This window comes from Scyliorhinus canicula, chromosome 10 (assembly GCF_902713615.1).
Source record: "Scyliorhinus canicula chromosome 10, sScyCan1.1, whole genome shotgun sequence".
NCBI classification, from domain to species: Eukaryota; Metazoa; Chordata; class Chondrichthyes; order Carcharhiniformes; family Scyliorhinidae; genus Scyliorhinus; species Scyliorhinus canicula.
Genome location: NC_052155.1, coordinates 22,830,682 through 22,843,075, shown reverse-complemented (window position 1 = coordinate 22,843,075; position 12,394 = coordinate 22,830,682). Strand labels below are relative to the sequence as shown.

The 12,394-nt window shown below is 55.5% G+C and overlaps 1 protein-coding gene across 3 annotated transcripts in view; it reads right to left on the bottom strand.

Moving 5' to 3' along the window:
* acss2l (acyl-CoA synthetase short chain family member 2 like) overlaps positions 1-12,394 on the bottom strand; it is a 93,454-nt gene that overhangs the window by 78,281 nt on the left and 2,779 nt on the right. The window contains exon 1 of one of the 3 annotated variants that reach the window (XM_038808705.1): positions 10,533-10,753. The exons of 1 other annotated variant lie outside the window; for it this stretch is intronic. In XM_038808705.1, coding sequence (XP_038664633.1) covers positions 10,533-10,572 — 40 coding nt within the window. In that variant the 5' untranslated portion in view covers positions 10,573-10,753. Of the gene's footprint in view, positions 1-1,255; positions 1,280-10,532; positions 10,754-12,394 lie in introns of those variants that run through there. One more of the 3 variants, XM_038808706.1, reaches the window with a different exon arrangement.

Sequence of the window (12,394 nt, the reverse complement as noted above, 5' to 3'; positions counted from 1 at the left end):
AGCAACGAGGGGTCTGATATACTGCTTCCACAGATACCAGGTGAAGGGGAAAGTTTTGAGGTGGGCTAAGCAGAATCGAGAGGTGAGGTGGGAGGGCAGTGGTATTCATATCTCCCAAGATCTCACGGTGGAGCTGACAAGGTCTCACGGTGGAACTGAGGAAATAACGGGCGGCCTTTGGTAGGGCGAAAGCATCGTTGTACAAGAGCAATGTGTGGTTTGGGATGGTCTACCCGGTAAAGTTAAGAGTTACACACAACTCCAGGGACTATTACTTTGAGACGGCGGAGGAGGTGAAGCCGTTTGTGAAGTCCGAAGGACTGGGACTGAACTGAGTTTAGACTTTGCTTTTCTTCATGTTGTGGTTGGGAGGGGATGGCTTTGGGATCTGAATTTTTGTGTAAAGATGGGAAAGGTGATTGTTGACTATGTGGGGCTCAACAGGAATGGGGAGGTCTCTCCGTCAGTGGCCTGGGAGGTGCTGAAGACGGTGGTAAGGGGCGAGATCATCTTGTTTAAGGCTCAGGTGGATAAGGAGGCAAGAGTGGAGCCACAATGGCTGGTTGAGGAAATCTAGTAGGTGGATGGCACATTTGTGGAGGATCCCACTCCGGAACATCTGGTGAAGAGAAAGGAATGGCCGACATGGTTTGACCTTCTATCCACAGGAAAAGCAGTTCAGCAGTTGAGGCAGGTGAAGGGGGTGGTATCTGAATGTGGGGAGAAGACCAGTCGCTTGTTGGCGGGCCAGCTTCACCGTCAGGCAACCACACAAGAGATTGTTCAGGTCCGGAATGGGGCAGAGGAGCTGCTGGTGGCACCAGAGCTGGTGAATAGGGCATTTGAGGAGTTTAATAAAATATTGTCCCCGGGGTATGAGTCAATGGGGATTAAGGAGGGTCGGGTGGCGATAGGGAAGATGCAAATGGGCAAGACACTGGGGCAAGATGGGTTCCCAGTTGAGTTTTATAAAATATTTTTGGATCTGCCGGCGGACACAAAATCTAGACAGATTTTTGATAGACAAGGGATTCAAACCTTTTGAGGGGCAGACAGAAAAGTGGAGTTGAGATCACAACCAGAGAGACAAGATCTTATTGAATGGCGGAGCAGGCGAGAAGGGAAGAATGGCTTACTCGTCTGCTAAGTCCTATGCTCCTATGTGGCTGGCCTACTTTAATCTAGCTAAGGTCAGATCAGGCAATAAAATCGACTCTCCAGTTACATAGGTATCCCACATTGAACTTGTTCTTACCCATTTAGCCATCCTGGAGATTTTACCATTACCCCACATTGAATAACTGTAGTTGCTTCATATTAAATAATAATTTAAAGATCAGTAAAGATGTATTGATTACGTCACAATCATCCATTCTTAAATCAGAATGTCATCAGAATGCAGCTCAACGATTGCAGAATAAATTGGACAAAATATCTCAGACAAGTGCTGAGGAAACAAAAATGAGAAGCACATATTCTATAAATCTTGAAATAGCTCAAGATGAAGTTCAAAAAGACCTAGAAGCAGATATTCAACTTGTGCCAGTTTCCAGAACAGAATGGGCAGTAGAATTCCAATGACGTCAGGAACATTGGTCTCCGAGCTTTGTTTGCAATTAATCAGTGAGTTTGCAATGAATCAGGGAGTTTGCAATGAATCTGACACTAACCTGGGCATCGCCATGCAGTGGCCAATCTGACTGGTTCTGATGATGGGCAGGACATAGTTAGGGTCTGACGGAGACAAAGTGGACAGGATAGGTTATCAGTAGCCCACAGTATTTTTGTGGAACCAGGACAAGCGATGGAATGGTCTCGATCAATTCCTTTGAGGACCTCTGATTAAGCTGCTGAGGTAGCACCCACAGTACAAGCTTCCCTCATCCATAGAATAGGATAGAACCCCTACAGTGCGGAAGGAGGCCCATCATGTGTGCACCGACCCTCTGAAAGTGCACCCTCCTTTGGCCCACTCCCCCACCCTATCCCCATGACTCCACCTAATCTTTGGACATTAAGGGGCAATTCAGCATGGCCAATCCACTAAACCTACACACCTTTGAACTTTGGAAGGAAACATAGGAAGGAAGCACACATGGAGAGATTCATTTTCTCCCCATTCAGGTCTTAGTAGGTTCAATATGAAATATGTGCAGTCAATAGGAAGCTTCAATCTACATAACTCAGAGTAAAATGCAAGTCAATGAATTCTTGATCACAGTGTACCGTGCACGCACCTTTAGTACAGCAAAGGATTCTAATCTATTAACCACAAAGGAGACATTCAAGATTTGGTAGCAGTGCAGATAAGAATTGATGCCGATCCCTAAATATTAACGTTCTTCGTTATGAGAAAAAAAACTGGAAAACTTGGGCATTTTTGCTCTTGAAATGTGGGATCTGAGGGGTGATAGTACAAGAGTAAATAAAATGTAAGGTGATAGGGAAAAGATAAATCAGAGATGACACCAAAACAAACTAGTATTGCTGAAAACAGGCATTTACTTGAAGCTTTTCATCTGGCACTCATCAGGACAATCGCAAGGGGCGGCACGGTGGCACAGTAGTTAGCACTACTGCCTCACAGGGCCAAGGTCCCAGGTTCAATTCTGGCCTCGGGTCACTGTCTGTGCGGCATCTGCACTTTCTCCCTGTGTGTACGTGGGTTTCCTTGGGTGCTCCGGTTTCCTCCCACAGTCCAAAGACGTGCAGGTTAGGTGGATTGGCCGTCCTACATTGCCCCTTAGTGTCCAAAAGGTTAGGTGGGGTTACTGGGTTACGGGGATAGGGTAAGGCTCTTTCAGAGGGTCGGTGAAGACTCGATGGGCTGAAAGACTCCTTCTGCACTGTAGAGATTCTATGATAAAGGAATAATAAAGGATGCCAATGTCTGGGAAACAACGGCTGGGATTCTCCAAAATCCCAGCCACGTGTTGACGCCGTCGTCAAAACAGGCGCGAGCAACGTCGGTGTCAACAGGCCTCCAGGCCCAGGCATTCACCCCTTCTTCGGGGGCTAGTACGCGCTGGAGTGCTGTGCGCTCGAAGCCGGCGCGGGTCCACGCATGCACGCCATGGCCAGCGCGGGTCCGCGCATGCGTGCCACGGCTGGCAACATGGCAGAGCCATACAAGGATCTGGCGCGGAGGAACATAGGCCCCACCCGGAATTAGCACACCTATCGATCGGTAGCCACCGATCATGATACTGGCCACCGTGGAGGCCTTCCCCGGACTTGGATCCCCCCGCCCCCCACCAAGACGGCCACCGCAGCCAGAACTCCGAAGTCCCGCCGGGTGGGACCATATGTAACCCACGCTGGCGGGACTTGGCGGGAATTGGCCCGTCGAACGCGGAGAATCAGCAGCGACTGCGCGGGTACGATTGGTGCAATTCTCCAGTCGCCAGAGATTCGGCGGCCCGGCGTCGGGGCGGCATGGCACGATTCTCGCCCCCCCCCCCCCCCCCCCGGCGATTCTCCGATCTGCCGCGGGATCAGAGAATCCCGGCCAACATCTTTATACGGTATGGGAAGAGGGTGCTGATTGGTTGGAAAGTGGATTGTGTCTGGTGGAGGCATCACCCCGGAAAATACACCAGTTGATAATGACTGACAGTTAACGGTTGAGCATTGATAGGAAACTTAAACCAGGCAGCTTGACTCCGATTGGTGAAGACATTGCCCTGAGAAATAAACCAGCAAAGGCTGTCTTTTGTTTTGTTTAGCTGAAACAGGTGCAATGTGTGTTCTTTCTGTCTGCAAAGAACAGGGAGTCCACCCCCAACCCTCCTCACCAGCCCCCACCACCTACCGGAGAATCGGCGCCAGTCGCGCACGCGCGGTTGACGCGGCGCCGGCCGGGGGCCGTTGAAAGAGGCCCTCACGGCGATTCTCCGCGGTCGGCCAGCCGAGTTCCAGATAGCATGGTTCATGTATGGTTTTACCCGGCGAGAGCGCGGTGTCGCGGCTGCGGTGGGGGTCGGAGGGATCAGTCTCCGGTGGGGGGGGGGCACCGATCGGCAGGCACGCATGACCTGGGAGGGGCCTACCTTCCGCGCCGACCAGCTGTGTGGCTCCGCCATGTTGCCACAGCAGCAGTGCCACGCCAGCAGTACAGGGCCACGGACTGGCAGCTGGAGCAGCGCGGTGCACTCCTACGCCACGGTGGCCCCCTGAATCGCTGGGCCAAGGGGCCCGTTGATACTGGCGTGAAACACTGGCCCCACTGCCTGCCAGTCAAGATCCATTATCCACCCCCCCCACACCCCCAGGCTGATTTCACCATCCAGTTGACCCTGGCCACTGGGTATCTGTGAGCATATCACCCTCTTGTCAGACCTCCCAGTGTGAGAGAGCATGAGGGAGGGAAGAACCAGACGGGAGCAAGTCTAACTGGGCATTGGCAGAGGCCGGGCCCAGTCCTGAGCTGTGAGTGGGTGGTCACCGCCCAATAAGGTCGGAGACTGGCTGCTTCCGGGTCCAGTCGGCCAATGGGTCAGGGAGGTAATGACGCTCACTGGCTGCAACAACAACTTCACTCCCTCCTTCTAATGCTTGACAGAGATCCGATCAATATTGGTATGGAGCCAGTGGAGCTGGCCATTCTTATCACAGCACTGGAGGGGTACAGACTCCTGCAGCAGCGTGTGGCGGCATCCAGGGGAGACCCTGCAGAACAATACCAGGGGGCCACAGGGCAGGCTCAGGGGCCAGTGGCCACACCCGCCGTACAGGGAGCACAAAAGGCACAGAAGGAGGCCAAGGGTGTACAGGACTCCTGTTTCCTTCATGGAGCTTTCAGATAACATGTTCTGTAGAAGACTCCGCCTCACCAGGGAGACTGTGCGGTACTGTGCCACATCCTTGCAGACTTGGTGCCATGTGGCGTCGGAGGACACACACTCCCTGTGGCCATAAAGTGCCCATAAGTGCATCCACGATGCCATGGATGTACGTTATGCTCGGGTTTGGACTTTATACATTACCATCTGGACCAGGCCTGGCAGGATGAGAGGGTTATGGTCTTTGGCAACATAACTGGTCTGCCATAGGCGCAGGGGGAGATCAACTGAACCCATGTCGCTCTTCATGCCCTGTGGCACCAGAGAGTCCCCTTCAGAAACTGGAAGAGGTCTACATCCTCAATGTACAACTGATGTGTGACCCCAGATGTGATTCATGCACATGTGCGCCTGTTTTCCGGGGAGGATGCATGATAGATACATCCTTGGCCAATCGCAGATCCCTGGCATCTCTAAGGGTCACCTCAGGCTGCAGTGATGGCTCATTGGGGACAAGGGATATCCACTCAGGTCTTGGCTGATGATGCCAGTGTGGAGCCAGAGACCACAGCAGGGACCAGGTACAATGATGCTCACAGTGCTACCCGATCTGTAATCGAGCAGTGCGCCTGCTTCCTAAAGATGAGGTTCCGTTACCTCAACAGGTCCGGTGGGGCCCTCCAATACAGCCCCCAGAGGGCCTCCCACTTTGTGGTGGTCTGCTGTGCCCGACATAATTTGGCTCTGCAACAGGGCAGCGGCCTTTGTGAGAAAGAACTCAAGGAGCGACATCTGTCCTCTGATGAAGAGGACGTTGAGGAGGGAGACAAGGAAGAGCCCACTGAGGATCCTGAGGATGGACACCAGGCGGGGACGAGGGTGCGCATGGGCAGGAGGGTTAGAAATGTCTTCATTGCCTTCTGTTTCCTGGAATAGGACTAGCTTGATGTCAACAACATGCACACGTAACCCCCCCCCCCCACCCCCCAACACCATCCCCCGTTCCCCACAGGACGTTGTGATCCCTCTGCGGTGGAGTGAAGATTACTCGCCAGAGTGCTGGGGCTGGGGAGTCCATGAGTGACTGCTGCCCAGTCAATGACGGAATGTGATGATGACTAGAAATGAGGAATGATCAGTGATGCTCCTCAGCTACTGCTTATGTCTGACTCCTGTCTGCCTGCTGACTCCCTAGCTCATGTCTGAGTGAGGTTCTGCCCTACATTCCTTTGCCCCTTTGCTCTAGAGGGGAATTAGGAGCGAAGGTATCGGGTTCACTGAAACATGCCTGAGTCCTATCACTGCAAATGAAGCATTCACAAGGAGGGGGCCTAATCGTGTGGTGGTCAGGGAGGGCCAGTGAGAACACCAGTGTCCTGATAGGGAGGCGTGCTACGCAAATGGGAGGAGGGTTAAAGAATGTGAAACGTTAAGGTGATGAAGAACAATGATAGTTTATTCATTAACATGTCCAGATTTACCAAGTTTTACAATGCCCCCAACAACCTGTGCCTAATTCACCCTTGCCCACGCGATGCCCCTACAATTTCTTTGACTTCCGTATCCTCCCACTATATCTCGGTGTATTCCCAGGATGCACATCAGAGGTGGAGGCAGCCTACTGCCTTCCACGTCCTGTTGCCTAAGATGGCATTGGTGGGCAACCTGTGGAGTGTCAGGACCTGGAGAGCCCCAGTCTATATTCGGCTGGCAATGGCGTCACCCTGTTCTGCCCGTCGTGTCTGAGGTGCAGCGATCTCAGGAAGGTAAGATTCACATTCGCTGGTCACTTCCAGGGTCTCCTGGGATGTGCTCCAGAGGATCCTCCTCCCTTCCAGTGCTCGTGGCTCCTAGGTTACTGCCTGGGATGGAGGGGCAGCTGGAATGAGCTGCAGAATGCTCAATGTCAATGGCGCTGCCAGTCCTGGAGATCCACCATTGTCTGCACCGTGCAGTTGAAGCGCCCAGCCATGAAGCTCAGGGACTGAGCCACACTTCAGAGTTTTCCTGTCATGGATCTGACCTCTTCACCCAGCATTCCCATTGTGGACGTCACCCTTGCAGTGTTGGCCTGGGTGACACGCATTGCTGGCACCACCTCATGTGATTGAAAACTTTGGGACTCCTCCATTCCTCCTTGCAGTTGCAGGAGTATCGCTAACAACCCGTCCTGGTATTCCTGGCTCTACATTTCATCTCTAGTAGCTGAGGAACGAGCGTATTCAGAGGCAAGGCATCTGGCTGGGGCACAGCTGAGTCCTGGCATCCAGCAGACGTCCGACTCTCCGATCCCTGGGACATTCCTGCCTCCACCCGATGTGCATCAGAAGCAATATAGTGAACCAGAAGCTTGCCTGTTAACTTTGCCCACAGAGGTGGGTGGTGGATAGTGTGGGTGACATCCATGACTCCTCATCCGTGTTCTCCTCCAAGGTGGTGTCAACGGTGGGCAGTTGGACACTGTTGGTGGATGGGCCAGGCCCTTTGGGTTATGTTCCTCAAGGCAAGGGACATGGTTTTAGTACATGACCTGGCCAAGGGTTTGGACTTCACAGAACTCACTTGAGACTGATCATCTGGATGAATTTGCAGTGGCTCCTCACTTTTCCCCCACAGGCCCACCTCCCTCTCAGCACAGGCCCACCTCACTGACAGGACAGGCCCATCTCACTCTCAGCACAGGCCCACCTCACTGACAGCACAGGCCCACCTCACTCTCAGCACAGGCCCATCTCACTTTCAGCACAGGCCCACCTCACTGTCAGCACAGGCCCACCTCCCTGTCAGCACAGGCCCACCTCCCTGTCAGCACAGGCACATCTCACTCTCAGCACAGGCCCACCTCACTGACAGGACAGGCCCATCTCACTGTCAGCACAGGCCCACCTCCCTGTCAGCACAGGCCCACCTCCCTGTCAGCACAGGCCCACCTCCCTGTCAGCACAGGCCCACCTCGCTGACAGCACAGGCCCACCTCGCTGACAGCACTGGCCCACCTCGCTGACAGCACAGGCCCACCTCGCTGACAGCACAGGCCCACCTCGCTGACAGCACAGGCCCACCTCGCTGACAGCACAGGCCCACCTCGCTGACAGCACAGGCCCACCTCGCTGACAGCACAGGCCCACCTCGCTGACAGCACAGGCCCATCTCGCTGACAGCACAGGCCCACCTCGCTGACAGCACAGGCCCACCTCGCTGACAGCACAGGCCCACCTCGCTGACAGCACAGGCCCACCTCGCTGACAGCACAGGCCCACCTCGCTGACAGCACAGGCCCACCTCGCTGACAGCACAGGCCCACTTCGCTGTCAGCACAGGCCCACCTCGCTGACAGCACAGGCCCACCTCGCTGACAGCACAGGCCCACCTCGCTGACAGCACAGGCCCACCTCGCTGACAGCACAGGTCCACCTCCCTGTCAGCACAGGCCCAACTCACTGACAGCACAGGCCCACCTCGCTGACAGCACAGGCCCACCTCGCTGACAGCACAGGCCCACCTCGCTGACAGCACAGGCCCACCTCGCTGTCAGCACAGGCCCACCTCGCTGACAGCACAGGCCCACCTCGCTGACAGCACAGGCCCACCTCGCTGACAGCACAGGCCCACCTCGCTGACAGCACAGGCCCACCTCGCTGACAGCACAGGCCCACCTCGCTGACAGCACAGGCTCACCTCGCTGACAGCACAGGCTCACCTATCACACAGCACAGGCCCACCTCGCTGACAGCACAGGCCCACCTCGCTGTCAGCAAAGGCCCACCTCACTGTCAGCCAGGCCCACCTCGCTGACAGCACAGGCCCACCTCGCTGACAGCACAGGCCCACCTCGCTGACAGCACAGGCCCACCTCGCTGACAGCACAGGCCCACCTCGCTGACAGCACAGGCCCACCTCGCTGACAGCACAGGCCCACCTCGCTGACAGCACAGGCCCACCTCGCTGACAGCACAGGCCCACCTCGCTGACAGCACAGGCCCACCTCGCTGACAGCACAGGCCCACCTCGCTGACAGCACAGGCCCACCTCGCTGACAGCACAGGCCCACCTCGCTGACAGCACAGGCCCACCTCGCTGACAGCACAGGCCCACCTCGCTGACAGCACAGGCCCACCTCTCTGACAGCACAGGCCCACCTCGCTGACAGCACAGGCCCACCTCGCTGACAGCAGAGGCCCACCTCGCTGACAGCAGAGGCCCACCTCGCTGACAGCACAGGCCCACTTCGCTGTCAGCACAGGCCCACCTCGCTGACAGCACAGGCCCACCTCGCTGACAGCACAGGCCCACCTCGCTGACAGCACAGGCCCACCTCGCTGACAGCACAGGCCCACCTCGCTGACAGCACAGGCCGACCTCGCTGACAGCACAGGTCCACCTCCCTGTCAGCACAGGCCCACCTCACTGACAGCACAGGCCCACCTCGCTGACAGCACAGGCCCACCTCGCTGACAGCACAGGCCCACCTCGCTGACAGCACAGGCCCACCTCGCTGACAGCACAGACCCACCTCGCTGACAGCACAGGCCCACCTCGCTGACAGCACAGGCCCACCTCGCTGACAGCACAGGCCCACCTCGCTGACAGCACAGGCCCACCTCCCTGTCAGCACAGGCCCACCTCCCTGTCAGCACAGGCCCACCTCCCTGTCAGCACAGGCCCACCTCGCTGACAGCACAGGCCCACCTCGCTGACAGCACAGGCCCACCTCGCTGACAGCACTGGCCCACCTCGCTGACAGCACAGGCCCACCTCGCTGACAGCACAGGCCCACCTCGCTGACAGCACAGGCCCACCTCGCTGACAGCACAGGCCCACCTCGCTTACAGCACAGGCCCACCTCGCTGACAGCACAGGCCCACCTCGCTGACAGCACAGGCCCACCTCGCTGACAGCACAGGCCCACCTCGCTGACAGCACTGGCCCACCTCGCTGACAGCACAGGCCCACCTCGCTGACAGCACAGGCCCACCTCGCTGACAGCACAGGCCCACCTCGCTGACAGCACAGGCCCACCTCGCTGACAGCACAGGCCCACCTCGCTGACAGCACAGGCCCACCTCGCTGACAGCACAGGCCCACCTCGCTGACAGCACAGGCCCACCTCGCTGACAGCACAGGCCCACCTCGCTGACAGCACAGGCCCACCTCGCTGACAGCACAGGCCCACCTCGCTGACAGCACAGGCCCACCTCGCTGACAGCACAGGCCCACCTCGCTGACAGCACAGGCCCACCTCCCTCTCAGCACAGGCCCACCTCGCTGACAGCACAGGCCCACCTCACTGACAGCACAGGCCCACCTCCCTCTCAGCACAGGCTCACCTCACTGACAGCACAGGCCCAACTCACTGACAGCACAGGCCCACCTCGCTGACAGCACAGGCTCACCTCGCTGACAGCACAGGCCCACTCCTGCTCCTATCCTGTGAGCTCCAGGGGTCTCTCGTCGTACAGAGTCAGGATCCTCAGCTCCAGCATCCCACTGTCCGTCTTAATTTATTCACGTTCGGATTTGGGGGAACTTCTCCTGTAGGAACACAAATGGGAATGATGTGATCTGGCCGCTTGGTGGGTCAGATCCAAGGCACCTGGCATTTGTGGGCGTTGCACAGAAGCAGGGAGGGGTTCTGATGAGGAGAGCTGGGGGGTTGAGGAAGTTTGTAGGAAGTCGGGACCCAGCGAGGTGGGTGATATTCCGGTGGGTGACGGAAGGGTGGAGTGCAGAGAGGAGACGTGGTGCACTTACCCTGGCTGATCGGAGGTAGCCATTCATCTCTTGCCTTCATTGCACTCCCGTCGTCTTAGCCAGGCTGCTGGCACTGACCAGGACTGCGACCGTCTTCCAGACAGGATTAGCCAGGGCCTCCTGCCAGCTCCAGGGTATATTGTAGCCCTCCATGGCATCCAGCATATGGATGATGGCCCTCCTACGTGAATCGAGGTGCTGATTTCCTCGCTGCCATCCTCCTGGCTTGATTGAGAGTGAGTGCTGTGGAGCCGTCTAAATGCAGCGCCCCCTTCATTGAAGTGTTAAGGGACCCCCCCCCCCCCCCCCCCCCCCGTGGGCGAATCAGACGCTTCGCGCCTCAGGTGTGACGTTTTCCACATGGGGAAAAAACTTCTTCCGCGTGCCTGAAAATTGCGATCCGGATCAGCTGCTGGGCTAGCGGAATCGCACCGATTTTCACACTCAAAGTGAAACTTTGTCATGTTTTTCGGAACATTCCACCCATATTGCTGTACAGCAGGATCCCACAGACAGCAATGTGATACATGTCCAAATAGTTTGTTTTTATGTTATATTAATTAAGGGATTAATATTGGCCAAGACACCCAGGTGAGATCTGATGTGCTTCAAACTAGCGCCATGGGATCTTTTACATTCACCTGAGCGGGCAGCTGGGTCCTAATCCGAAATATGGCTTTGTGCAGCACTGCACATACCTTCCAACCTGGATTCCAAGTTCAAGTCTGGGACAATATTCTGCCCAAGGGTGAGAGGGCTACCACTGAACCAAGGGTTCATTGCTCGGCACAACATCGAGGGCCGAAGGGCCTGTTCTGTGCTGTACTGTTCTATGTTCTATGTTCTAAGAGAGAGATCAATTTGGCACCGATTCAACTTCATATGGTGAACGATCAGCACTGCTGCCTCACGGCACCGAGGTCCCAGGTTCAATCCCGGCTCTGGGTCACTGTCCGTGTGGAGTTTGCACATTCTCCCCGTGTTTGTGTGGGTTTTGCCCTCACAACCCAAAGATGTGCAAGGGTAGGTGGATTGGCCACGCTAAATTGCCCCTTAATTGGAAAAAATAAATTGGGTACTTAAAAAAATTTTTTTTTTAAAGAAGTGCTGCAAGATGAATTTGTGAGCAAAGTCAGAGCTGATTGAATAAAAGGGGCAGTAGCAACAGTACAAAAGTGATGGGCAAGAGATTAATGGTGAACAGTTATTTTACAAACTGGGGGAAGGTTTGTAGTGGAATTCCCCAAGGACTCTCATTAGGACCCCTGCTCTTCCTGATATATATAATATAACCTGGACATTGGTGGCCAGAGTACCATTGCAAAATTTGCACTTGGTGCAAAACTTGAAAGTATTATGGATAGTGTACAGCTTCAAAAGGACAGGGGCAGACAAGCATGTGAAGTGATTCATTTTGATAGAATGTGGAGATACAATATAATAGGGGCCTCACGGTAGCATGGTGGTTAGCATCAATGCTTCACAGCTCCAGGGTCCCAGGTTCGATTCCCGGCTGGGTCACTGTCTGTGTGGAGTCTGCACGTCCTCCCCGTGTGTGCGTGGGTTTCCTCCGGGTGCTCCGGTTTCCTCCCACAGTCCAAAGATGTGCAGGTTAGGTGGATTGGCCATGCTAAAGTGCCCGTAGTGTAAGGTTAATGGGGGGATTGTTGGGTTACGGATATACGGGTTACGTGGGTTTAAGTAGGGTGATCATTGCTCGGTACAACATCGAGGGCCGAAGGGCCTGTTCTGTGCTGTACTGTTCTATGTTCTAATATAAAGGATATATTCTTAATGGGGTGCAGGAGCAGTGGACCTGGGTGCAAATGTGCTTAAATCATTGAAGGTGGCAGGACTGGTTG